Raw genomic sequence first — 27,323 nt, forward strand, 5'->3', positions numbered from 1 at the left:
TTGAAGTTTTGTTACACAGCAAAAAATGTAGTAAACGCAAGCATGTAATAATGATTTGTGTAGTCAATTTTATGTAATATTACATAGCTTTTATGGAACACATTTTGTATTTTTGCCTAACACCAATTACGCCTAAATTGTGTAATATTAACAACCTTTTTAATTAATATTGCATACGCGTGTTTCCTCATGTTTAGCTGTCAAATTTTTCCACCATCAGTAATCAAAACAAAGCGTTCCAAGTCGGCCAGCTTCAAGGAGGCGTTCCAGCAGATCGAGGACTTTATCGCCAACCCGGAGTACTCTACGCAACTGTTGACGGGCGAACTTGACAACCGTCCCGAAACGGACGTCGAGTTCAACAAGCTGCGCGAGACGGAACAACACGACGACGTCGAGTGCGCTGGAAAAGGCCTAACGACGAGGACGGTGCGGTTTCAGTGCGTTGGTCAATCGCCAACTAACTCACCGGGCGGGACTGTTTTTCGAGAACGAACTGGAATGTAATGGCCGAAGATCCTACGTTGCATAAAAATGGCTCACTGCTTCGGGCGTAAGCTGTGATAGTTCCCCGTCGCCGTTACTAATCATGGATCTGCTGCGGCATCACTCGGAGTTCGAGCAGCTCGATCGTTCCGGTCCGTAGGCGAACTCCACCGTCCACATGCTGGAGTATTCCGACGCCAACGATGTAATGAGTTTGGCGCAGTTCAGGACGCTTTTCACAAAAACTGCTCCACCCGACTATGGGACGCCACGTACACGATCCAAGGCCCCCTGACCTGGCGACGGTTCCATCGCCTGCCGGACGAGGCACAGGCCAATGCGAACCTCAACCCGTACCAAACTGACTCTGTCCCCGTACGCCAATACTGGGACAAACTCCTGCATGAGCCGTACTCAAACGCGCGGGACAATGCGCAAAAGTCTTCCGCCAGGAAAAAAGTTTGTGTCGAACTGCCCATTGAGTTGAACCCGGATAAAATGCTTTGTTTTGTTGTCTTTTTTAGGTTTAAATTTTGTGTGAGCGATGTTTAGAGGGATTTTTAAACCTGGATGTTGTCCTAGGTCGCTCCAACCTCCAAGGCCAACGCCTTCCTCAACAAAACCAGGGCCATCGAGGACATTTCCAGCACGCCATCGCCGAAGCGCAAGTTTATACAAATATCCGGCGACGTGTAGTCGCTAGACCTGTACATCTTCTCGCCGGTGCGTCGTAACGTGCCCGCGTCACACCTGTTGAACCACCCCGTAGCAGTGGCGCGTCTTTTCACGCCCGGAATCAACATTCAGACCTCAAATCTGAAGTTCCTTCCTCGGGCTCGGCATCATGGGCTGCGGTATCGTAAAGACCCTGCTCAACTCAGGCCACTCGGTTGTGGTGTGGAACCGCACCGCCAACAAGTGCCGCAAGTTCAGGAGGCGGGCGCCGAGGACGCTGACACGCCTTCGGACGTGATTGAGTTTACGGACGGGACGAACTCGTGCGTGTCGGATCCGCAAGAAGCGAAGGATGTAAGGCACTTCCTTGAGTGATTTCTGGAATATGATCTCACTTTTGTTGTTACAAATTACAGCTGGTGTTCGGCAACTGTTGCGTCATGTCGGCCAACCTCGTCGGCAAGGGCTTTGTCCAGATGACCGGCGGCGACCCGGAAAAGTCGCAGGACATCGCCAAACAGATCATTTGCAAAGAGGCCGGTACCTGGATGCACAAGTAAGCGTGAAACGCGGACCTCGCTCCAGCCCAGATTATAACTAGGATCTTTTGTCACGGAAAAACCAGATTCAGAGCTCGAAGAACCAAGCCAAGGAGGGCACGCTGATCATCCTAGTCGCCAAGCAGTTCGGTTCGAAGAGTGCCATCTCGCGCAACACGTTCTACCTCGGTGACATGGTCAACGTGACCAAGATGAACCTGGTGCAGACGATCCACGGCGTGACGCTGGCCGGCATCGCGAAGGGACTGTAAGTTTCGGTGATGCAGCATGCGGCAGCCGCATCTGCGAATGGAAGTTGGATCAACCCTCAGGACGGTCTCTTCTGCTCGAGGACACCCAGAATCACATAACCTGAACCTTCTGCTGCGTGGTCTCACCATCCACATCGTGTTGTTTTCCCCCAGGATCAGCACGGATCTGGAACGGGAAACGTTGGTTTCGAGTTCGGCAATTACGTCGATGGCCCCAGAAAGCATTCCGCCGACCCAGCAGCAAATCGTTCGCGAGCAGCGAAAAAGAACATCAAAGATCCGGAAAGCGTTGAAGATCCGGCCCACAATGGAACATTGAAATGTTTGTTCGAAAATAATGCAATCGACCTCTTTGCGAAGAAAAATCATTCAAAATGTAAAAAGACAATAATTAAGTAATTAAGTTCAAGTGTTAAAGAGAAAATTATAAGCAATATCGAGAATAAAAATTTCGTTTGTTTTTGTTTGACATGACATTTCAAGGTAGAAACCAATTCGATATCTACCCCTGGTCCCAAAAATGGGCTCTGTTTAATATTACACATTTTTGGGTGTACATTCATGGATGTAATTTTAAGTGTTTTTTTTCACAAAGGTGATGTGCATGCTTTTTGATGCGATTTTACCATCGGATTTTTTTTCTGTGTATCATTTATGATTCAAAAAATATACCGTGCGATTTTCGTAGTACAGAACCCCGTTCACACTGATCATTTTATTCAAATTGCTGGTTTGGGATTTGGCGAAGAGTATCTTCAACATAAACTTTAAATAAAATTTGTACCAGCCTTATGTATTTATTTGTTCGATTTTTGGGTTCTTGAACAAAATTCGAAAAAAAGACAAATTTCCTTGCAAATTTCTCAAAAACAGCATCTAATTATGCGGTTAAATACAAATGTTAAATGAACAAAAAAAAAAATCTAGTACAGTTTAGACTCGATTATCCGAAGGCCTCGGAAAAATTTCACTTAGGATAATCGAAACTTCGAATAATCGAATCACGAAAATAAATAATTTTTCGATGCCTAATTTTCTATTTTCGAGCTTAAGTATGACCCCTAAACTACGTTAAAGTGATTTAAAACTTTTAAATCAAAGATGGCGACCAATATGGCGGTGTTGAAATATTGAAAAAAAATGCATTTTATTATTTAATAGGCAATCAACTATTCAAATTTGACTAAAATGGGGTTGCAGAACTCAAATTTGATGTTTAAAACAAGAAAAAGAAAAAAAAACGAAAAAAAATGTTTGTTCGTGATTTGATTATCCGAAGTCCCATACAAACCTTCGGATAATCGAACTTCGGATATTCGAAACTTCGGATAATTGAGGCTTCGGATAATCGAATCTGGACTGTAATTGGGTCTTAAAATTAAAATTATATTTGTGATATTATTGTAAACAACGATAAAGCTTTTTTCTAAGTACAATGACCCTTTGAACGACCGCAAAGGATTTCAAATGGATTTTTAATTCAATTTTTAAAAAATCACTCCACGGCCCTTCTTGGCAGAAAAGCTCCTACTTGACAGCTCGTTCCAAGGGGACCGTAGTTGATCCATCGAAAAAATGTTGTCTTGTCAATAACTTTTTGTTGCATAAAATTAAAAAATTATAAAAACGTTATCAGAAATGGTTTTTAATCGTGTTTCTTACCGTTGTCCATAAAAAATTACAATTTACAACATTTAATCAACAGCATACTCGAAAAAGCGGTTTGTTCGGTAAAATCGAGAAAGAAAATAACTGTTAGTCATGGAAAAAGGCCTGAGCGAAAATGATGATCAGGGGATATAAAAATTCGGGAAAATTTAAATTTAAATAAACGGCAATTGGCGTAAGTGTCACTTCGGGGAAATGGCATTCGGGGAAATGGCCGATTAGGGGAAATGGCATTCGGGGATACAGCCAATTAGGGGAAATGATATTCGGGGATGTGGCTGATTAGGGGAAGTGGTATTCGGGGATGTGGCCAATTAGGGGATATGATTTTCAGGGAAATGGCATTCGGGGAAATGTCATTCGGGGAAATGAGCTAGACCCAGGCTCTACTCCCTAGCATTGCTGCATCTGCACTCGACTGCCACGCGTTGAAGTCACGTCCGTCCGATCAGTACGTTGGTCAGACTATCCAGCATCTGCTGAAATTGCTCGGAAGCACCTGGTCATCTGCTGGGTAACTTGAGGAACAGGCTCCAGTGAGCACACTGACCATCCTACTTTGACCCTGCCAACTTCCAGAAGCTTGGACGCCGCGGGCGTTGATAGGATTGCCATCGGTATCGTACGGTCTTCCAGAAGAACAATCAGTGCATCCTCTAGCTCTTCCTCCGTCGTCGGTTTCTGTACTCGAGCGTTGTCTCCGGCAATAGCGCCCTTACCTTACACTCGTAGCCTACGGCCTTCACGAGAAGGGACTTGATGGCTGAGCTCTTGACCATGGGGTCATTCTTCAGCTCAAAAAGCATCGCTCTGGTCTAGGTGCGCTTGGTTTTAACCACGCTCTCGCCAAGCTCCTTGAGTTTCGGATCGGTTCGAACTTTCCGAAGGAGGTCTGCGTACGCCTTTGTTGCGCTCCCTTCGAAGCTTGGGTTTTTTCTTCCGGTTCTTCTCCTTGACCTTTTCCCATCCCTTCTCCTTCCTTAGGTCTAGTTTTGGCTCCTTCGCTGGCTCCGGACTGTCTCCATTCCTCTGCCTCTGCTGCTTTGCGTCCTCCTCCTCTCCAGGCGTTTCCCTGTCCGTTTCGGTTCTTTCTCCCGTAGCGCTTCCTCCTCCAGTTTTGCCTTCAGCGTCTCTTCGGCTCTTTCGGCTCTGAACTTCAGTAAAGTTCACGTCACCACCAGCGAGCTGTTTTCGCGCTCTGCGGCATTCATGGCTGCCTTGGCTCCATTCACCATCTGCTTGATTTTGGTGTGGACGTTGTTTTTGTCCTTGATGAAATCAAAGAGCTCGTTAACCCTACTTCTGGCCACCTGCATTGCGGTTCTTCGGAGCAGGATTCCATCCTGAGGGGTACCGCCGGCGAAGTTCAATACGGATGACTTGGGAGTGTCCTCTCCAACTACTGCTATCTGCTGACTCGAAGCAGCCATCTGGTTCAACACTAGGGATCTCAACCTCTTCTCGCTTTCACGGAACGCGCTCGCCCCTCCGCTTGCTGTGTCGCCTCCTGCCATTGCAACGTTTGCGTCCTCTTCTCCTCTTCTACCTACCTACCTGCTTGGGGCATATCGGGACCCTTTAGTTGGTTTATTTCACTTGTCTTCATTTGAATCTCACGAGTACGAGTAGCTAGGAAAATACGGTCCACTGCGCCAGTGCCCTGCCGTGTCGCAGTAAGGGTGAATTACGTGTGGGGTGCGCCCCTGTGCCCCAGAGGCTCTGTTAGCGACTAGGAATTTGTTGAACCCCCCCCCCCCCCCCAGCCATGTATCCCTCGAAACGGGTCGGGTCACATGTTGGATTCGGTGTTTGGTGAGGTTTTTGGCTAAAACACTTATAGCGGCGTTCGATTGCTTCACAAAGGTGTTTACGGACCCATGTGGGTTTTTTTCGAAGAAATTAAACAGAGCCCTTGATCAATTCCACCACGTCCTAGACATCCTCCCGCTGCTGGTCCGGGGGTGATGCAATGAATGCTATCCGCCAATTGCAACCCGCCCGGTAACTGGCAGCTAAGCTCCGCAGGGACCCTCATCTGTCCCCTCGGTTCACGGGGTGTGTATTATGGTGGTCCAAATCCGGGCTTTCTCGGGGCTCCCCCTTTTATCCTACGCTACTATCACGGTAAGCCTTCAAACCTCCCCGGAACTTTCTTTCGATATTACGTCGGAGAGGAGCAGCGCTAATTGCGCTCTCATTTCGGAACGGTTGTTCCGGGAGGCACGCTCTATCATCGCGTGCCTTTTCAACATTTTTTTTAAATATATCAACAGAACTACTGAGCCAGGGGCCCTTCGTTCCGGGACGCACGCTGCACTATGGGGTTTCAGGCGGCCATAAATCGAAAAACCGACATACTCTAATTATTTTTTTGGTATTTTTTTTCGAAAATAAACATTCTAACTAAGAAAAATTCGGAGTTTGAAAGTTGTAGGTTCAAAATTCACTGAATTGCAGACCTTCAAAGGCGAAAATGGTAAGAAAAAACATGTTTTTTGACAAAAAAATGATTATTTTTCATAGTTGTACTGTGCAGCTGTTTATGTATTTTTTCCTGCATCATTATGTATATTCAGAAAGGTAATTGATTCAACTTTTCAATAAAATTCTACAAAACACACTTTTACAGGCTAAAAAAAATAATAAAAATCAAAAAAGATGGATTTTGACAAAGGACTTTGTCTTAAAGCTCTATCTGCGGTGTCAATGCAAAATTTTTCGAAAATGTAGCGTTACCGTCGCAAGCCCTCGGCGTGACATTCTGTTTCTGTTGCGTAGATGCCGTGAAAACTATTTAAGCTAAAAGTTAGCCTCTGGAGGATTTAGTGTCCATCAGACTTTCATCAAAGACGGACCTTACGTTGGGAATTTTATTGCTCACACACACACACGCAGGTGGTGCACGAACTTGAGAGGAGGTCCAAGAAGTTATTGACGGTAGCCAGAACGGTCACCGGAATACCGAAATTATTGGGAACAATTTGGTAGGATATCGGCCACACCCGGTGTGTCCAGTGCCCTGAGGGAAGGTTCTACCGGGAGGACATTTACGGAACCATACAAATTTGGGCAATATGGGTATCAAAATTCATGGTTTTTGATACTTTGTAATGAAAATGACCATTTTGGCAGGATTGGCCGCACCCGGAGTGGCCATTGCCCTGAGGGAAGGTTCTACCGGGAGGACATTTACGGAACCATACAAATTTGGGCAATATGGGTATCAAAATTCATGGTTTTTGATACTGGTAATGAAAATGACCATTTTGGCAGGATTGGCCGCACCCGGAGTGGCCATTGCCCTGAGGGAAGGTTCTACCGGGAGGACATTTACGGAACCATACAAATTTGGGCAATATGGATATCAAAATTCATGGTTTTTGATACTGGTAATGAAAATGACCATTTTGGCAGGATTGGCCGCACCCGGAGTGGCCATTGCCCTGAGGGAAGGTTCTACCGGGAGGACATTTACGGAACCATACAAATTTGGGCAATATGGGTATCAAAATTCATGGTTTTTGATACTGGTAATGAAAATGACCATTTTGGCAGGATTGGCCACACCCGGAGTGGCCATTGCCCTGAGGGAAGGTTCTACCGGGAGGACATTTAAGGAACCATACAAATTTGGGCAATATGGGTATCAAAATTCATGGTTTTTGATACTGGTAATGAAAATGACCATTTTGGCAGGATTGGCCGCACCCGGAGTGGCCAGTGCCCTGAGGGAAGGTTCTACCGGGAGGACATTTACGGAACCCTACAAATTTGGGCAATATGGGTATCAAAATTCATGGTTTTTGATAATGATAATGAAAATGGCCATTTTGGCAGGATTGGCCACACCCGGAGTGGCCATTGCCCTGAGGGAAGGTTCTACCGGGAGGACATTTACGAAACCATACAAATTTGGGCAATATGGGTATCAAAATTCATGGTTTTTGATACTGGTAATGAAAATGACCATTTTGGCAGGATTGGCCGCACCCGGAGTGGCCATTGCCCTGAGGGAAGGTTCTACCGGGAGGACATTTACGGAACCATACAAATTTGGGCAATATGGGTATCAAAATTCATGGTTTTTGATACTTATAATGAAAATGACCATTTTGGCAGGATTGGCCACACCCGGAGTGGCCATTGCCCTGAGGGAAGGTTCTACCGGGAGGACATTTACGGAACCATACAAATTTGGGCAATATGGGTATCAAAATTCATGGTTTTTGATACTGGTAATGAAAATGACCATTTTGGCAGGATTGGCCGCACCCGGAGTGGCCATTGCCCTGAGGGAAGGTTCTACCGGGAGGACATTTACGGAACCATACAAATTTGGGCAATATGGGTATCAAAATTCATGGTTTTTGATACTGGTAATGAAAATGACCATTTTGGCAGGATTGGCCACACCCGGAGTGGCCATTGCCCTGAGGGAAGGTTCTACCGGGAGGACATTTACGGAACCATACAAATTTGGGCAATATGGGTATCAAAATTCATGGTTTTTGATACTGGTAATGAAAATGACCATTTTGGCAGGATTGGCCGCACCCGGAGTGGCCAGTGCCCTGAGGGAAGGTTCTACCGGGAGGACATTTACGGAACCATACAAATTTGGGCAATATGGGTATCAAAATTCATGGTTTTTGATACTGGTAATGAAAATGGCCATTTTGACTGGATTGGCCACACCCGGAGTGGCCATTGCCCTGAGGGAAGGTTCTACCGGGAGGACATTTACGGAACCATACGTCTTGGGGCAATATGCGTATCAAAATTCATAGTTTTTGAAACTGGTGATGAAAATGGCCATTTTGGCAGGATTGGCCCCACCCGGAGTGGCCAGTGCCCTGGGAAAGATTCAACCGGGGGGACATTAATCGAACCATACGACTTTGGGCAATATGGGTATCAAAATTCATGGTTTTTGAAACTGGTAATGAAAATGGGCATTTTGACTGGATTGGCCACACCCGGAGTGGCCAGTGCCCTGGAGAAGGTTCTACCGGGAGGACATTTACGGAACCATACGACTTGGGGCAATATGCGTATCAAAATTCATGGTTTTTGATACTGGTGATAAAAATGGCCATTTTGGCAGGATTGGCCACACCCGGAGTGGCCATTGCCCTGAGGAAAGGTTCTACCGGGAGGACATTTACGGAACCATACAAATTTGGGCAATATGGGTATCAAAATTCATGGTTTTTGAAACTGGTAATGAAAATGGCCATTTTGACTGGATTGGCCACACCCGGAGTGGCCAGTGCCCTCGGGAAGGTTCTACCGGGGGGACATTATTCGAACCATACGACTTGGGGCAATATGGGTATCAAAATTCTTGGTTTTTGAAACTGGTAATGAAAATGGCCATTTTGACTGGATTGGCCACACCCGGAGTGGCCAGTGCCCTCGGGAAGGTTCTACCGGGGGGACATTAATCGAACCATATTGTATTGTATTGTCCTGCCCGTGGGTGTCTCAACCTGCATTCCTGTCACACTTGAGGTCTGCACAGCTGATTCCACGTAGATTTTTCCCGCCAGTAATGACAGGAAACGCTGACAAACGGAATATGTGCCAAAATCATAAGTGGTTTTTAACATATGAAGGGAAATCATCGTGAACTGGAACTGCCGATCGTTAGCCCGGGTAAAGTGGAAACGTTGAGATGATTGTTGTCCTCTGCTCTCATCTCGCAAAAAGCCATACAGAGAACCACGTCCCAATCAACCGGCTCTGTGGCTTAATGGATACGGCTTCTGTCTCCCAAGCAGAAGGTTCAGGGATCAAATCCCGGTCGGTACCTTTGAAATTTGGAATCAGGAATTTGAATATGAATAAAAACTAAAATGAATCAGGTGGGATTCGAACTCACACCTTTGGATTGGTGGTCTGGGACGCTAAGCAGTCGGCCTTCAGAAGGTTTGCACTCTAACAGTGAATTGATCCGTAGTGTTGAAACATGTTATCTCTTCTTCTCATATTAAATACGCGCTGATCCCTGATTTGCCTGAGGGGATTGGAAGACTAAATATAGATCGAGTTTCCTTCAGGTGCTTGCTTCTATGTTTAGGCGGGGCCGAACAATGCCCAGCGACCTCGGAATTGGACCGCAAGGAGCTCTGTCATTCTGAAATGGGTCGTTGGAAGCAGCGCGAGGGCTATCACCACCTAATACCCGGGACTGAGATAAGCTGTATCAGCATTCGGCATGTACACAGTCTGATACAAATTATACTTTTCCATAATTTCGCTACCGGTTAGCGGGTATTGGATTGGACCACACACACACACACACACATATTGTATTATATTGTCCCCCCGGTAGAACCTTCCCGAGGGCACTGGCCACTCCGGGTGTGGCCAATCCAGTCAAAATGGCCATTTTCATTATCAGTTTCAAAAACCATGAATTTTGATACCCATATTGACCCAAGTCGTATGGTTCGATTATTGTCCCCCCGGTAGAACCTTCCCGAGGGCACTGGCCACTCCGGGTGTGGCCAATCCGGTCAAAATGGCCATTTTCATTACCAGTTTCAAAAACCATGAATTTTGATACCCATATTGCCCCAAGTCGTATGGTTCGATTATTGTCCCCCCGGTAGAACCTTCCCGAGGGCACTGGCCACTCCGGGTGTGGCCAATCCAGTCAAAATGGCCATGTTCATTATCAGTTTCAAAAACCATGAATTTTGATACCTATATTGCCCCAAGTCGTATGGTTCGATTAATGTCCCCCCGGTAGAACCTTCCCGAGGGCACTGGCCACTCCGGGTGTGGCCAATCCAGTCAAAATGGCAATTTTCATTACCAGTTTCAAAAACCATGAATTTTGATACGCATATTGCCCCAAGTCGTATGGTTCGAATAATGTCCCCCCGGTAGAACCTTCCCGAGGGCACTGGCCACTCCGGGTGTGGCCAATCCAGTCAAAATGGCAATTTTCATTACCAGTTTCAAAAACCATGAATTTTGATACGCATATTGCCCCAAGTCGTATGGTTCGAATAATGTCCCCCCGGTAGAACCTTCCCGAGGGCACTGGCCACTCCGGGTGTGGCCAATCCAGTCAAAATGGCCATTTTCATTACCAGTTTCAAAAACCATGAATTTTGATACCCATATTGCCCCAAGTCGTATGGTTCGATTAATGTCCCCCCGGTAGAACCTTCCCGAGGGCACTGGCCACTCCGGGTGTGGCCAATTCAGTCAAAATGGCCATTTTCATTACCAGTTTCAAAAACCATGAATTTTGATACCCATATTGCCCCAAGTCGTATGGTTCGATTATTGTCCCCCCGGTAGAACCTTCCCGAGGGCACTGGCCACTCCGGGTGTGGCCAATCCAGTCAAAATGCCCATTTTCATTACCAGTTTCAAAAACCATGAATTTTGATACCCATATTGCCCCAAGTCGTATGGTTCGATTAATGTCCCCCCGGTAGAACCTTCCCGAGGGCACTGGTCACTCCGGGTGTGGCCAATCCAGTCAAAATGGCCATTTTCATTACCAGTTTCAAAAACCATGAATTTTGATACCCATATTGCCCCAAGTCGTATGGTTCGATTATTGTCCCCCTGGTAGAACCTTCCCGAGGGCACTGGCCACTCCGGGTGTGGCCAATCCAGTCAAAATGCCCATTTTCATTACCAGTTTCAAAAACCATGAATTTTGATACCCATATTGCCCCAAGTCGTATGGTTCGAATAATGTCCCCCCGGTAGAACCTTCCCGAGAACACTGGCCACTCCGGGTGTGGCCAATCCAGTCAAAATGGCCATTTTCATTACCAGTTTCAAAAACCATGAATTTTGATACCCATATTGCCCCAAGTCGTATGGTTCGATTAATGTCCCCCCGGTAGAACCTTCCCGAGGGCACTGGCCACTCCGGGTGTGGCCAATCCTGCCAAAATGGCCATTTTTATCACCAGTATCAAAAACCATGAATTTTGATACGCATATTGCCCCAAGTCGTATGGTTCGATTAATGTCCCCCCGGTAGAACCTTCCCGAGGGCACTGGTCACTCCGGGTGTGGCCAATATCCTATAAATGTGGTCCCAAGCCCATTGCCCCAAATCATTCTGGTCCGGTGACCGTCCTTACAATCTTCATAAGAACAGAATTCCTCCCAATTTAGTGCACAAACTGTGTCTTTCAATGTGTGCGTGTGTGTGTGTGTGTGTGAGCAATAAAATTACCACCGTGGATCCGCTTTTGTCGAAACCTCGTAAGGCACTGAATTTTTCTGAGGTTATCTGTTAGCTTAAATAGTTCGCATGAAATGTGGCAACATGGTGCAAATTTTGCCTTCTCTCCTGTTTACGTGGAACTGTCACGCGAGAATGTTGCACCACTGTTGCCACATTTCATGCGAACTATTTATGCTAACAGATAGCCTCAGAAAAATTCAGTGCCTTACCAGGTTTCGACAAAAGCGGATCCACGGTGGTAATTTTATTGCTCACACACACACGCACACGTTGAAAGACACAGTTTGTGCACTAAATTGGGAGGAATTCTGTTCTTATGAAGATTGTAAGGACGGTCACCGGACCAGAATGATTTGGGGCAATGGGCTTGGGACCACATTTATAGGATATTGGCCACACCCGGAGTGGCCATTGCCCTGAGGGAAGGTTCTACCGGGGGGACATTAATCGAACTATTCGACTTGGGGCAATATGGGTACCAAAATTCATGGTTTTTGATACTGGACATGAAAATTACCATTTTGATTGGACATTTTCCGAACCATACTTGTTTTGGAAATTTATTTCCACAGAGGTGCCAAAGATTGAAAACATTTTATAGGAATAAATTATTTAGGATTAAATACATAGGCAATGTTTTAAAAATATAAAATAAAATAGAATATTTTTTAGGAGTTTTGTACAAAGTTCTTTGTCATATTGGTCATGTAGAACATAACCACCTGCACCTTTTTATTCAAAATTTAGTTTTTTTCAACTTTGTTAAGGTGAAATTCCAGCACATCCTATTTGGGCTTCTTCTTCCTCTTCTTCTTTATGGTAGTAATCATTAAAATCATTAATCATTTTCAATATGCTTGTGTAGGTGAAACTATCACCCATACCAATACAAACCTGATCTTGTTTACAAACAAATATCAAACACAAATGTTTTTGTTTTGTTTGCTAACAAAAGTAAACATTTACAAAATGATTAATTCATCTAGTAGTTGGAAAGTAACTGTGAGTTTTTTCTTCCTGCACTGAACTGTGCCTTCATTTTGCACGCAGGCATTTTTTTTTAATTTCGTCAATTTTATTTATTCAATAACGCAAAAAAAAAATAAAAATCTGGATTTGGCCATTGTGGCCACCTGGAACCTGCTAAAGCCCAAGAATGATCCCAACTTTAAGGACCGGAATCATTTGCTATTGTATGTTTCGATACATTTACCTTAAATATTTAAAAAAAAAATCAAATTGTTCGCTCTACAGCATTGCCTTGCCACTCTCTTGCGAGATTCCTACTCAAAACTAGGTGTCCGAAGGCTTTATTATTGAGGCAATTGGAAACCTTTTTTTACACCCTAGCTTTCATCCACCTCGGGATTCGAACTAACGACCTTTGGATTGTGAGTCCAACTGTCTACCAGCGACTCCACTGAAACAGGACCCAGAGAGACGACTCCTACACCTTGATCTGAGCTATCGACCTCTAGGTTAGGGTTTGTTCAAAAATTACGTCCAGAGATTTTCGGGATTTCAGACCCCCCCCCCCCCCTGTCACGCACTTTTCCTATACCTTTAACATGGGCTGTCACAAACTCCAGACCCCCCCCCCCCCTATTCATGGACGTTATTTTTTGAACAAACCCCTAGAGACCGGGCCAACATTTACTTCTCCTTCCGACGGAAGGCGTGATCAAACAAATCTTGTCTCGAAAAATGCCACCGGGACCGTCAGGGATCGAACCCAGGCCAACTGCGTGAGAGGTAGCCACGCTTACGACTACACCAATAAAAGTTGGAATTTATCCATAAAACTCAAAATAAAACAGTTTGAATGTTCCGGATTCGGTAGGTTACTGGCCCTACAATTGATATTTAAGGTCAAAGTATAAATAGAAAAACACATCGTATTGAACCAGAAGTGATCAGATTGATTTAAAATTACCCGAGATGAAAGTCGCCATAGTTGGAGTTTCAAAAGAATCGATTGTAGCGGGTCTCGGAGGCTACAGTAGTCAAATCCGGGTATCCTGACATCAAGAATTTTCAGTACCAAGGGAAGGTTAAATATTCGGTTTCTTATTATTATTTGCATATTTTCCAAAATATTGATTTGTTTAAATTAATTATATCTGTTTATTGCTATTAAATATTGTTTTAGGAATAATCATTTCGAATCGGTTTTAGTAGTCTTCAGTTCATTCTTTCGTTAGTTTAGTAATAATTCTTGACAAGATTGGTTCCTTATCGGCAAACGCCTTTGTGGCCGGCCGTTAGCTTTCCCCTGGTGCTTCCGTTGAATGACCCCATAAAAGATTTTCTTCTTCGGATTCATGACCGCGTTCGGTAATTCACCAAATCACTCTTTGCGGATCCTTCAGGCGGGGCAACAAATTTCACCTGCTCGTGCGTAAACATTTCTTCGGAGAATTCCGTGATTCTTGCCCGGCACCACGCAGTACTGTTCCTTCTTCTCTTAGATACCGATAAATGGAACCAGGCCGAGAACAACGATTCTTGCCACAAATTCGCAATGGACCTCTCCGGACAGATCCGGACTCCGGCGGGATCGAGAACGTCTGAAGTTTCCTCGTAATCACATTGATTGGGGGTCGTGGAAGAACTCCGTAGGCTGGGTGAATCTGCGCACGATACAGAAACGTAAATGATCAGCTGGAACTTTTATGTAATGTAGACTTACCGGAATTCCTCTTGTCAACGAAAGGGCTCCTTCGGGGACATGACCAGCCGGTTTCCGCTTGGTTTACGTGGAAGCATTTGGTGCAAAAATATCTTTTTCCACCGTCGATTCCGGTCTCGTTGCAGCTCTGACGACCGCTGATTTTTCTTGCAGCTACATGACAGTTCAGTTTGCTGCTTTGTTTTCCCCTCCGTCAAGACAGTTGGGTTGTCTGCGTTGCAGTGATGCCAAATTGGTGGTGACAAAATAATCCTTACTTTTTCATTACACTTTCATTGCTTTATTTTGCGAATCTTTTGAATTCTTAACTGTATTTTTATGCAAACAAATATAATTGCATATTCTCTATTTTTTTACAACTCAAATGTCTGCTTATGAATGAAATTAAAATAATAAAAAATTCATGGGTAAATTTTGCTGATTTATTTGATTGGCAACACTAAACGCACTGAATCATACACATTTGGATAGGGCTTGTGCCAAATAAAATTGACGCACGATGCTTTGTTTCAGCATGCCTTTTTCAAATGTGCAGTGAGAAATGATGATTTGCCAAATAATTCACACACACTTCGAAAGAGTAGTGTGTACGATGTGTACAGATAAAGACAAATACAACGATAATATTTTCGGTCGGTTGTTCGGGTTCAAGTAAAGTCGGCAAATTGTGATAAAATTGTACTTGTTTGGCTCGTCAAAACCCGTGTTTCGGAAAGTTTTCACCATAAAAAGATGTGCTAAGTGATACCAGACCGATCCGCCCAGAGGGTTAGGCAGAAATATATAAAATAAAGTGGGGCTCAGATTTGTGAAGAAGAAGTGTATTTTTCGGGAAAAAGAAGAAACCGTGGTGCAATTTTATAGTGACTATAATTTAGACTAAGTTTATGGAAGTTTTTGGACAAAATGTGGAGCCAAACTTAGTGAGGAAGGTAAATCATGGTCATACTTGGTTGGTGATAACGTGTGGAAAAGGTAGGTGGAAAAATAGTGAGTCTAGAGTCGAATTTCTAGCAGTGGAAATTTTTCGTTGCTGGGGTCTAAGGTGAAACAACCAATCATTAATGAGAATTAAGGGGCAGTGACGGCAGCCTTTTCCGCCATTTTTCTGTTGTTTTGGAATTTCACCTTAATGGAGTACTTTTTTTGTGTGCATTTGTGCGATCTGAAAATTTGAACCATGTCCTAACTTGTCTCCAAATTTCAAAGTGCACTTATGTGCACTTTTTGAGTTATGCCATTTTGAACATTTTGATTCATGCAAGAAAATGAATGATTTCGCGTATATGCTTGGTTAAAATCACATTATTTACCTGCGGAGGCAGAAATGACGTACCTGCTATGTATGTTTTGGAATTGATTTGATATTCATGACTTTGTTGGTGCTTAGGTACGTTTAATAAAATTAGAAATTCCTATTCTAAGTTTTTTTCAGAAACGATTCGTCGAACTATTCTGAAAACGGGAGAACTGCTTTCGAGTATATTTGTAAGAATTACAACATTGCAGAACCATCACATGATCAACTCAGGGAAAAACCACAGAGGAAAAACTACGCATGTTGTTCTGTAGCTTCAAAACGAGGTATACAGAAGCCCATAGAAGAAGTTCATATTTTAAGTAATCTAACGACAATCGGTTACATAGTGATTTTGATTTAGAAGAATTTAACGTGGAAAACGTGAATTTTGCAAGTGGATCAACAAAAAACGTGGACGAGAATCCATACAATGTTCCATAAAATAAACCGTCTAAAATTCTAAAACACCGCAAAAATCCAATTTTCATTGGAGGGGAGGGGAGGGGGGGGGGGTCTTCAAAGAGAGGTGGATTTTAACTCAAGAAGAAGGGATGGGAGATTTAACGGAAATCAGAAACTTTAACATAGCATAAACCGCCATTCCGGGCATCAAATAGACAGAGCAAGAATATTAAAATTCACCACTTTAATGCATGTGGCCTCAAATATATGAAAAAATCGAAAATGTAACTTTTTTTTTGGAAAAATATCAAAATTCATTTGTTTTCATTATACTAAGTACAAACAACACAAAAAAGTCACAAAAAATCAAAAAAATATTTTTGGCCGTTCGCTTATATGGAAATACCCCATAGTGCGCTGGTCCGTGCGCCACTTCTCTTGTAATTTGAGCATCATCTGCGTTATAGCTGTGGAAGCTGCACGCCTTGCTTCCTCGCTCTGACACATTCTGTCTGTCAGGTTGTCTGACGAAACGTTCCACCGTTTCGACGATGCCTGTACAGTTCAAACAATTGGGTGAGATTGCGTGCCCGAATCTGTGTAGGTACTGTCTGAAGCACCCATGCCCCGTTAGGACTTGGGTTAGGTAGAAATTTATTTCACCATGCGTCCTGTTTACCCACCTCTCTAGGTTGGGAATCACGCGATGTGTCCATCGCCCTTTGGTCGAGTCATCCCAGCTTCATTGCCAAACAGCCATGGTAGCTATCCTGGCCAAAGCGCGATGCCTTCTGACCCCTCTTAGCTCGTGGCATCGCATGTCTTCTTGGACGAGTAGTCTAATTGAGATCATGCTAGCTATGACGCAGGCCGCCTCTGCTGATGTGGTGCGGTACGCACTACATACCCGTAACCTTCTGTGGGTTAGTCTTTACTTCTAAGGCGGCGCCCCATGCCGGTGCTCCGTAGCGAAGAACAGAGCCGACCACGGTTGCCAGTAGGCGCCTTTTACTACTTTTGACCGCGGAGTTATTCCCCATCATGCGAGATAGAGATGCTATCGCTTTCATAGCTTTCTTACATACGTAATCAACATGACTGTTGAAGCTTAATTTGTCATCTTCCCGGATACCCAGGTAGAGTAATGACCTCTTGGAGTCGATCGAGCAGTTTCCTGCTCTGACGTTAATGCACTGTGCAGACTTGAAGTTGTTCACGGCCACTACCTCAGTCTTTTGATGCGCAAGCCCTAGATCAGGCCTGCCCAACGTTCGGCCCGCGGGCCGGATCCGGCCCGTGAAGCCATTTCATCCGGCCCGCGATGGCTTTTAAAATATATCTATGACCGGCCTCTAAGGCTGTTCATGATGTAAGCATAAGCATAAGCATATGCGCAGTTGCTACTCCGTTATTGACCAGGACTTCCAGAAGTTACATCCACGAGCCGTGGAAGATAAGTGGGTGCTATCTTTCCTCGCTTCGCAACTTCTCAAAGGCCCCTATCATACTGATCAATACCGGCGCTGGCCACGACCAGTGGTAGGGTCACGGGGAAGTGGATGGGAATGTTAGTCCGATACTCGAGTGATAGAGACCGCCCAATCGACTGCTTCTCCGACAAAGTATCACATGAGTTTTGAGGGGGTTAGTAGATGGGTATGAGGTCAGGATTCACGAGTGGCAGTGATGTGACCATGAGCATTTTGTTTATCAGTTGAAATTTTTAAATCTTAGGCAGCCGGCTGCGGAAAGATAGATAATTGATTATTTAAAATGGTTTATTTTTATCGAACGCGTGCCAGCCGAGCATTAGTGCTATGGGCTGGACTTATCAGTATAATTTTACTGTTTTTACAATTTAGATAACGTGAGCAAATTTCAAAAATAGTAAATAAATGACGCTTTACTCTTCATATAATCGATAGTTTGATGAGTAATTACTAAAACTGAAAATTGGAATACATTTTAACGATCATTTACGACGAAAATTATCGCGAAAAATCCGGACTGTGCGTCCCAAGAAGCACTGCACTTATCTCTAAGGCTGTTCATGATGTATTAAATAAATAAAATTATTGTATGAATTAAAAAAATAAGCTGGAGATCAAATTTTAACATATTATAAGAACATTCTTCATGTTTGAATTTAATTCTTATAATTTTTATGTTGATATTTTTTAACTAACTTTTAAATTGTGCAGGAAAACAAAATAATCCATTTCGTAAAATTGTGAAATTTATGAAAAAACTTGGATTGTTGTCTTTAAATTTACAAAAAGAGACTAAATGTTATTTCTTTCAGTTTTAACTGTGTTTACTTCAATTTGAAGTTTTTTTTTTCTATTTTCTTTTTTTTAATAAATAAGTAAGCAAAACTTAGGTATTTTTCCAGAACAACTTTTTAGTGATAAAGTTTTTTCAAAAGGTTTAAAAATCAAATTATTTATACTGAAAATAGATCACAGGAAATATTTTTAAAATGTTAAAAAATGTATCAAAAACTTCAAAAAAATGCAACGATAATTGAAATTCGGATGTGATATTTGATTGCAATCGTCAAAAACAATATCTATACAATTTTAAACAAACAAAAATTAAAATAAGTCAAATAAACACATTTTTGAATGTAATCTCTGTTTTTCATTTTTAAAATCAAGCTGTATGAATCATATTCGCAACACTAGTTCTTTTATGTATTTGCTTTTAAAGAACCCAATCATATGAAAATTGAAAAAAAATGTGTTTACTTTTCAACTTTTATCAAATAATAATTCCGGCCCGCCACTGCTTCAGTAAAATCAGACCTGGCCCGCAGGGCCAAAAGGTTGGGCACCCCTGCCCTAGATGGTGTAATCCGGGGGTGCCCAAAGTTTTTGATTGACGAGCCAAATTTGAAGCTCACATGAGCCTGCGGGCCAAATGTGGAAAATAATTATTAAAATAAATCGCTATTTCCAACAATAGGACTAAAAAACACTTCAGTTCAGTTGTGGTTTTGTTGAAATTTCAAGTATTTATTTAAATATCAGAGCAAAAAAAATTGAAATTTTCCAATAGTTTTATATAACAGCAAATCAACAAAACCAAAAAATCAGATCAGGCAGCTGCAAAATTTGTGTGTAAACAATTCAGATCCCTTTACAGATCTACAAGCAATTTAATATTTTAAGGTTGAAGGCAATCATAACTTTTGATATATGTATGTATTAAATTGGAAAATACGTATAAAAAACAAAAAAAAAATAAAAACTAAAATATAAAACTCTGTCATTTTTGCAGCTACCCACATAGAAAAATGGGCGGAAAACGGCCAAAAAGCGGGGACGTTTTGCCTGAAAGCGGGCCCGATTTTCAGCACGCTTTTTCCCCTCGTTGTGGCCCATTGCTTGCCAGAATGCAACATTTAGGCGGGCGTTACGCATTTTGGCCGCTGTGTTACGCCCGTCTGTGGCACGCTTTTGGGCCCGTTTTGACCACGATAACGGGCCTATAAACGGGGGACCGACGTGCCGGAAACCGGGGGGTTTCTCCTTCCTGTTTACTTCGGATTTCAAGTTAGGGCGATTAAATAAAATTATTCAATTCAATTAGTGTTTATTAGTAAATAATCAATTTACAATTTAGTGTTTCTTATAACCTAATAGAGTTTTGGAGTTCCTTTCAACTATGGTTTACACTATAATTCATTTAGATGTAATTGGATATTCTAACAATGGATTTGGCAAGAGAAGGAAAAATAAAAAAAACCTTCGAGATTTGCTAAGGAAAAGGATAGAAATAGGAAAAGCTTAAAACTAAATCACAGTTTGTATTGTCTGTTGACGTCGAAAAACTTCGCTGCACAAGGCAGCTTATCCGTTGTAGATGTACTTCATCATCAGCTCACTGAGAGCTTGGAATTGTTCTGCCTTGTTTCGGCAGGCACGAAAGCGCGTGAGCATCTCTCCAGCAAGGGCGAAAAACTCAGGAAGCGTGAAGAGATCATCACCGGTAACATCAGCTTGTCCCGGGGGAGTACCGACGCCAGAAGCGGCTACTCTAGCGTACGAACCTCCCCAACCGGGAGGGAACGCTGGTTTGGTCGATGGAACCGCTCCGCCGCCAGCTGCTGCAGCGTTCGAGCTCAAAGTCTTCGGAGGTTGGCGGGACGCTGGCGCTTTCTTCTTCTTGTCCTGCTCCTCGAGGTACTTTTTCCGCGCGGCACAGCCACGGAAATTCGCCGTGTGGTTTCCACCACAATGATTAAATAAAATAGGGTGACAAATAAACACGACAGACTATTTTCTATTTAAAAAAAAAATTGAATTAACAACAAAACTTAAACTAATTACTTAACTAGCTAAACAAAATATGAGTTGGGTTGGTATGTTAACTGGACTTTACATTGATTTTATTGGTAATTTGGACAAATTTAGTTTATTTTAGTTAGATTTAGTTAAATTTAGATAAACTTAGTAAAAATTAGTTAAATTTTGTTAAAATCAGTAAACTTTAGCTAAATCAGTAAAGTTTAGTGAAATTTATTATGATTTTATTAAATTTAAACGAATTTAGTTAAAATAAGTAAAATTTAATTAGATTAAGTAAAATTTAATAAAGGTTCGTAAAATTTCGCTAAATTTATTTCAATTTAGTTAACTTTGGCTAAATTAAGTTGTATCAAGTTAAAATTAGATAAATTAAATTACATTGACTTTAATTAGGTTATATTTAGTTAAATTAAGTTATATTTAGTTGAACTTAGTTAAATTTAGTTAACTTTAGTTAAATTTAGTTAATTTTAGATAGATTTAGTAAAATTTATTTAAATTTAGTTAGATTTAGCTCAATATAGTTGAATTCAGTTACATTTCGCTTAATTTATTTTAATTTAGTTAACTTTGGCGAAATTAAGTTATATCAAGTTAAATTTAGTTAAATTAAGTTACATTGACTTAAATTGAGTTATATATAGTTAAATTAAGTTATATTTAGTTAAACTTAGTAAAATTAATTAAAATTTTGTTAAATTTAGCTAATTTTAGTTAATTTTAGTTAGATTTAGTAAAATTTATTTAAATTTAGCCAAATTAAGTTAAATTTAGTTTGATTTAACTCAATATTGTTGAATTCAGTTACATTTCGCTTAATTTATTTCAATTTAGTTAACTTTGGCTAAATTAAGTTATATTTAGTTAAAATTAGTTGAATTCAAATAAATTTACTTATATTTAGTTAAATATAGTCAAATTTAGTTAGATTTAAATAAATTCCGTTAAATTTAGTTACATTTAGTCAAAATAAGTCAAATTTAGTTAAACAAATTGAGCAAAATTTCACTTTTTACATTTAAAAAAGGTTTAATTAATTTAGCTAGTTTCAACAATATTTAACTAGTTATTTTTTTAAACTAAATTTAGCTTAATTAAACTTAATTTAACTTAATTTACTAAATTGAATTAAATTAAGTAAACCTTAGTGAAATTTTGCTAAGTTTAGTTCAATTTAGTTATTTTAAGCTAAATTTAGTTCAATTTATTTTAATTCCGTTAAATTTCGTTAATTAAGTCAAAAAAAGTTATACAGCAATTCCTCACGAAAACAGCATGGAAAAAAACAAAAGTGCTCGGATCGGGCTCAACATTTATCTGGGGGTTCCCTGGCCGAAATAATTAGACCCGTATTTTTTTGTTTGGCCATTAGGGTGACCTACGCCGTGTTAGGGTGGTCTGAAAAATGACCATTTACGTCGATTTTCGCAAAAACCACTTTTTTTGAAAAATCATAACTCCTCGCCATTTTAACCGATTTCAATTGTCTTATACGCAAATGAAAGGTGATAAGTTGGCCTTTCAAAGAAAAATAGTAAGAAGTTTCAAAAATTTATCCTAACATATGAAAAGGGCGTATGAAACTTTAAAATGCCGTTTAGGCGGTGTCTGGACCAAAGAGCCTATGTCTGGAAATATTTTTATCGGATTCCCCGGACATTTTTACATAACATACTAAAAAATGGGAGGAGTTCATCAACAGGATTCTGAGATATGATTTTTTGAAAATAAAATCCGTGTTTTTTGACGCGCCGCGCGCAAAAACCGGAGAATGACGAAATTGGCAAAAAATCAACTTTTTTCACTAAAACTGCGATAACTTCAAAATTTCAGCGATGACCTCTACATGTCTGGGTATCAAAAGTTGCGTCTTTTAATTTCGAAAATTTTGGTACCCAAACATCTATAGGTCATCGCTGAAATTTTAAAGTTATCGTAGTTTTAGTGAAAAAAGTTGATTTTTTGCCAATTTCGTCATTTTCCGGTTTTTGCGCGCGGCGCGTCAAAAAACACGGATTTTATTTTCAAAAAATCATATCTCGGAATCCTGTTAATGAACTCCTCCCATTTTTTAGTATGTTATGTAAAAATGTCTGGGGAATCCGATAAAAATATTTCCAGACATAGGCTCTTTGGTCCAGACACCGCCTAAACGGCATTTTAAAGTTTCATACGCCCTTTTCATATGTTAGGATAAATTTTTGAAACTTCTTACTATTTTTCTTTGAAAGGCCAACTTATCACCTTTCATTTGCGTATAAGACAATTGAAATCGGTAAAAATGGCGAGGAGTTATGATTTTTCAAAAAAAGTGGTTTTTGCGAAAATCGACGAAAATGGCCATTTTTCAGACTACCCTAACACGGCGTAGGTCACCCTAATGGCCAAACAAAAAAATACGGGTCTAATTATTTCGGCTAGGGAACCCCCAGAAAAATTTTTAGCCCAATCTGACTTTTGTTTTTTTCCATGCTGTTTTCGTGGGGAATTGCTGTATATTCAGTTTAATTTAATTTGTTTTAATTTATTTAGATTTATTATTGTTTAGTTTGATTATAATTTGAAATTCTCAGTTGAATTTGGATATTTTCAGTTAAATTTAGATACATTTGGTTTGAATTTCTTAAATTTTGTTTAAGTTTAGTTAAAATGAATAACATTTAGTTTTATGTGGTTAACTTTAGTTAAATTCAGTGAAATTAAGTGTAATTTTATTGAATTCCATTAATTTTAGTTAAATTAAATTTGATTAAGTTGAATTAAGTGAAAATATGAAAATTATTGTTCTAATTAGTGTATTTATTTTGAGATTCTGTAGTCTTGTTTTTTTGTAATTTTGTTATTTTTTTATGATCGTTGTTATGTATTCTTGGATTTTACTTTCTTATTATTTTTACATTCTTGTATTTTAATATCTTTAATAATATATTTAATCTTTTGTATTTTTGATTTTATTTCTGCTTTAGCTGGTTTTAGCATTTTTTTGCTTTTTAAAGATGTGTTCTTATATTTTTTTGTGTGTTTTGTATTGTGGTTGTGTATTTTTGTCTTTTTTTTGTGGTTTAAGATTTTTGTTTATTGTGTTTTATCTTTGTATTTTTATATTTTTTTTTTTTGAATTTTATAATTGTGTATATTTGTGTTATTTTGTTTGTATTAATAAATTTGTGTTTTTATACTTCTGTTTTTTTTTCTTGTATTTCACTTCACTGTTGATGACTTGATCTGGTGCTAATGAAGGATTGTGCTAGGAATTCAGCACCGCAGGATCCTACTGGTCAGAATCGTACTTGAAGGTTGTCGCTGTCGAATTCCCCGGAACATGGCACCGGTCTTAACTCTGGGTACCGGAACCGGCTGCTCCACAACCGGCGTCTTTGGCTGCACATGTTGGTCCCGAACGACGACGTCGCTCTAATACCATAGCAGCAGGTGGTTCAAGCGGGAAAAAAGAGCGTTCGCGACAGGACGTTTTCGTTTTAAACTCGCCACGGCGAGGACGGCCCCGGGGAGGAGAACCAATCGTCACATTGGGCGGCTGAGTACGGTCTGGGCCGTCGGATTGAGGGGACGCTGCTGCATGACACGCTCGAGGAGGGGATTCACTTTGTTGGGCTGGACTTGGGGATGCGGACGCGGTAGTTGGGGCGGAATGATGACACGTTTCACGTTTCCGGGTTACTGGGTGCGGTCATTGTCGTCGAAGAAGCCGTGATGGTCTCCGACCGGGTTGGAGGTGGGAGACTGGTGGCAGCGGGTCGAGATTAACGTTTTGCTGAAATAAGAAAAATAAACAGTCAGTAATCTATGGTTCAACTTCTATAAATCTTTTACTCACCATCGCCTCAGACGACCGCTTCACAAAGGTTCTCCCCCATATCTTCTGCACCCCAATCCGGTCATACCAGTGCGGAAAATGGCAAACGTCAGCGACGTCTTCTTCGCCGGCGTAACCCGCTTCCCCCGGGAACGAAATTGAACTCTCCAGCCGTGGCCTCCTTCAGTGTCCGATTCCTGCTCCATTCCGGGCACTCCCGGAGAACCGATTTGCATCTCACTGGGGGAGTCTTCGGCGCCGGTTCTCGCATTGCGGACTTGCTTCAAACCGCGCGGACACTGGTTCTTTCGACGTTGAGCGGCTTCTGGATCGGGGAAACCGGGGAAACGCGGCCGGGGGAACTCCGGAACACGTCCAGAAACGACCGCGAGCTTTCTTTGTTGGAGCTGGTTATGACGACTAAACACGTGAAATTGCAAATTTTTGACAGCTGTTGGTCGCGTTACGAAAGGGGATTGTGTGAGTGAGAGCGGCAAAGAACAAATATGTTGGTGTGTGTGTGCAAAACAAATATATATTTTTTTAAGGATTGTGTCCAGACTAAAGCGTCTTAACTGGCCCTGGCGATGCCCGAAAATCGCCCGCAGCCCCCCTAAAGTTAGAGTGGGTAACTAATATCACTTTGCTATCAGACTTGAACGCGAGGGGGATGACACTCCGCGATTTGACTAAAATCGCATCAAATCGCATCAAATTCCACCTCATTCGCACATCGCACCTTCATCGTGATTGTTTTTTGCTCATCGCGGCAAATCGCGCCAGATCGCGCTCATCGTGCTCATCGTGGTCAGATCGTGCTCGAATGAAAATTCTTGTTCATGCAGTCAGGGTTGCCATGCAATATCCGTTCTTGCAGTTTTCCGTGATACTAGCCGCACTGCACAAATGTTTGTTTTGATGTATTCGAGCAGTCAAAAATGTAAATAAACATAAATTTTTAAGATTTTTTTTTGGAGCAGCGTTTTTGGAACATAATCAAAGGGTAATCAATCAAGATAAAACCAAACTAACCCCACGTAAACTAACGTTTTCTTCACTGCCGTAGTCCGAGTCGGCGTCTTCGAAAGTTCTGAGTTGGCCATCCGATTTCATCCTCCCATCGGAGCGGCGTACAAATCTGTGAAAAGTGTCGAAGATTCAAAGTGATCCCTCCACCAGTGCGTCATTTATTTCCTACTGGTCCTTCCGTCGTTCCTGCTCACCGTGGATGGTGGTTCTCGGTTGAAGGCCCACGTCGCTGAGGATAAGTTATATGCGGAGGTTGAGGGAGAGGACGAATCGGTGACAGACTAGGTTGAGGAAACTGAAATGGACGATGATCCGGAAACGACGAAATCTCCCGACGCCGATACGTTTCTGTTGTTAATCCGCCCGCTACACTCCTGGTCGGATTCGACAACAAGGGAAGCTACGATTTCATCGTTGAAACCATCCAGGCTTCGTTCCGCTATCGGATGGACTTTGACTACTTCTTCCAGAACATTTAGGCCAACATAGCGTCGATCTACCGGGACGCCAGTGGCAATCAGTTCTCGGAGGCTGTCTTCAAGAAAATCTTCTCGATCATCGAGGTCGACTAGGGCCTGGACGGCGAAACGTTCTTCAAGTGCGTGTTCCTGGCCGCAATCGTGATGCTGCTGCTCGTCGTCGGCCAGCAGTTCCGCGATTCGTATGGCAAGCGCAAGCGATCGTCGGCGGTGCGCAAGACCGTCGAACCGGAAACACTAACAACAAGGACGTCGACTACGAGTGGATCCCCGCGAAGACGCTCAAGAAGGTTCAAAACTCCCCCAAGGGCGCAAAGTGTCCCCCAAGCTAAGCCCTCGGTAGCGAAGCGGGCCGTCGGAATCGCGATTCTCGTAAGAAACTCATCCAACGCGAGGTTGCTGGCCGATTAACCACTCCGCTCCGCTCACCGATGCTGGAAGACGCGATCGATTTTGTGTCGCAGATTCTGACGACTGATAACCTGGGCGTAGTGCCGCGGTGCTGGATCGGAGGCGGTTGGCACTGCGTGAGGACATTGCGACCAATGGGAACAACCCTCGATGGCGATGACAACGTGCGCCATCCGTAGAGAATCATCGCAAACGCGCACTTCCGAACCGGTGAATCGGCGGGGGCTTTCCGACGAAGGCCAGCTTGACCAGGTCTCCGAGATTGACTTCACCGGCCGTGGCCATGACGGTGCGAGGGCCGTGTTGCTAATCGGTTGGATGATGTTGGCCGACCCATGAAACCCAGAGAGAAATTCCCTGGAAGGCGGTCGCGTGCAGATGTTCCAAGACTACTTACGGCAAGTTACCCTTGAATTCCTGCATCTCACGCAGGAAATGCGCGACGCTGTTCTTGCAGGCATCGTCGTACCGCGATTTGGCATCGATCCACAGAAAAACGGTGGAAATCTGCGAGTCGGAATCCTCATTGGCCACACGCAGTCCACTGTCCAGCTGGGTCGCCTCTGGCGGCGGAACATTGAAGTTATATCTGTTTGGACAGGAAGTCACCTAATTATGGAATTGTAATACAACGATAAATAAAGTAAATTTAAATAAAAGCATTTGTGATAAAGTGTTACTAAGTCGAATATTCACGAAATTCTTTATTTGAATTGCATTCAAGCAAAATTAAATGCAGAATTGTTCAGACTCTAACAATTGTTTGGGTCGGGCTCAGCAACGGAAGTGACGATTTCTTTATCAGTCTCATCACTACTGGTAGAACGTCATCAGCTGACATCAGCCTGTCGAAAGAACTTATTCAATTTATTGTACGACCGACTTGAAGCACCGGTGGAGTTGCTCCTTAAGCGCCGCAGAGAGCCCGTGATAGTAGACAATGTCACAGTAGGTAAACATCGGCACTATCACAGCTTGGACCAGCTTGCGCCGTGTGGGTTGAGAGAGGACCGCCGCAAAGC

General features: G+C 42.3%; 1 protein-coding gene and 2 pseudogenes across 1 annotated transcript; all 3 read left to right on the forward strand.

Annotated features, from left to right (window-relative positions):
* Window positions 1-42: 42 nt before the first annotated feature.
* On the forward strand, window positions 43-1,972 carry LOC120431504 (cytokine-like nuclear factor N-PAC; annotated as a pseudogene).
* On the forward strand, window positions 1,724-2,630 carry LOC128093813 (uncharacterized). The gene has a single exon (XM_052711617.1). The coding sequence runs from the start codon at window positions 1,989-1,991 to the stop codon at window positions 2,289-2,291; it is 303 nt and encodes a 100-aa protein (XP_052567577.1). The 5' UTR covers window positions 1,724-1,988; the 3' UTR covers window positions 2,292-2,630.
* A 14,485-nt stretch (window positions 2,631-17,115) lies between these two features.
* LOC120431503 (translocon-associated protein subunit alpha-like) lies at window positions 17,116-26,285 on the forward strand (annotated as a pseudogene).
* Window positions 26,286-27,323: the final 1,038 nt, after the last annotated feature.

Source organism: Culex pipiens, chromosome 1 (assembly GCF_016801865.2).
Source record: "Culex pipiens pallens isolate TS chromosome 1, TS_CPP_V2, whole genome shotgun sequence".
Classification (NCBI taxonomy): domain Eukaryota; kingdom Metazoa; phylum Arthropoda; class Insecta; order Diptera; family Culicidae; genus Culex; species Culex pipiens.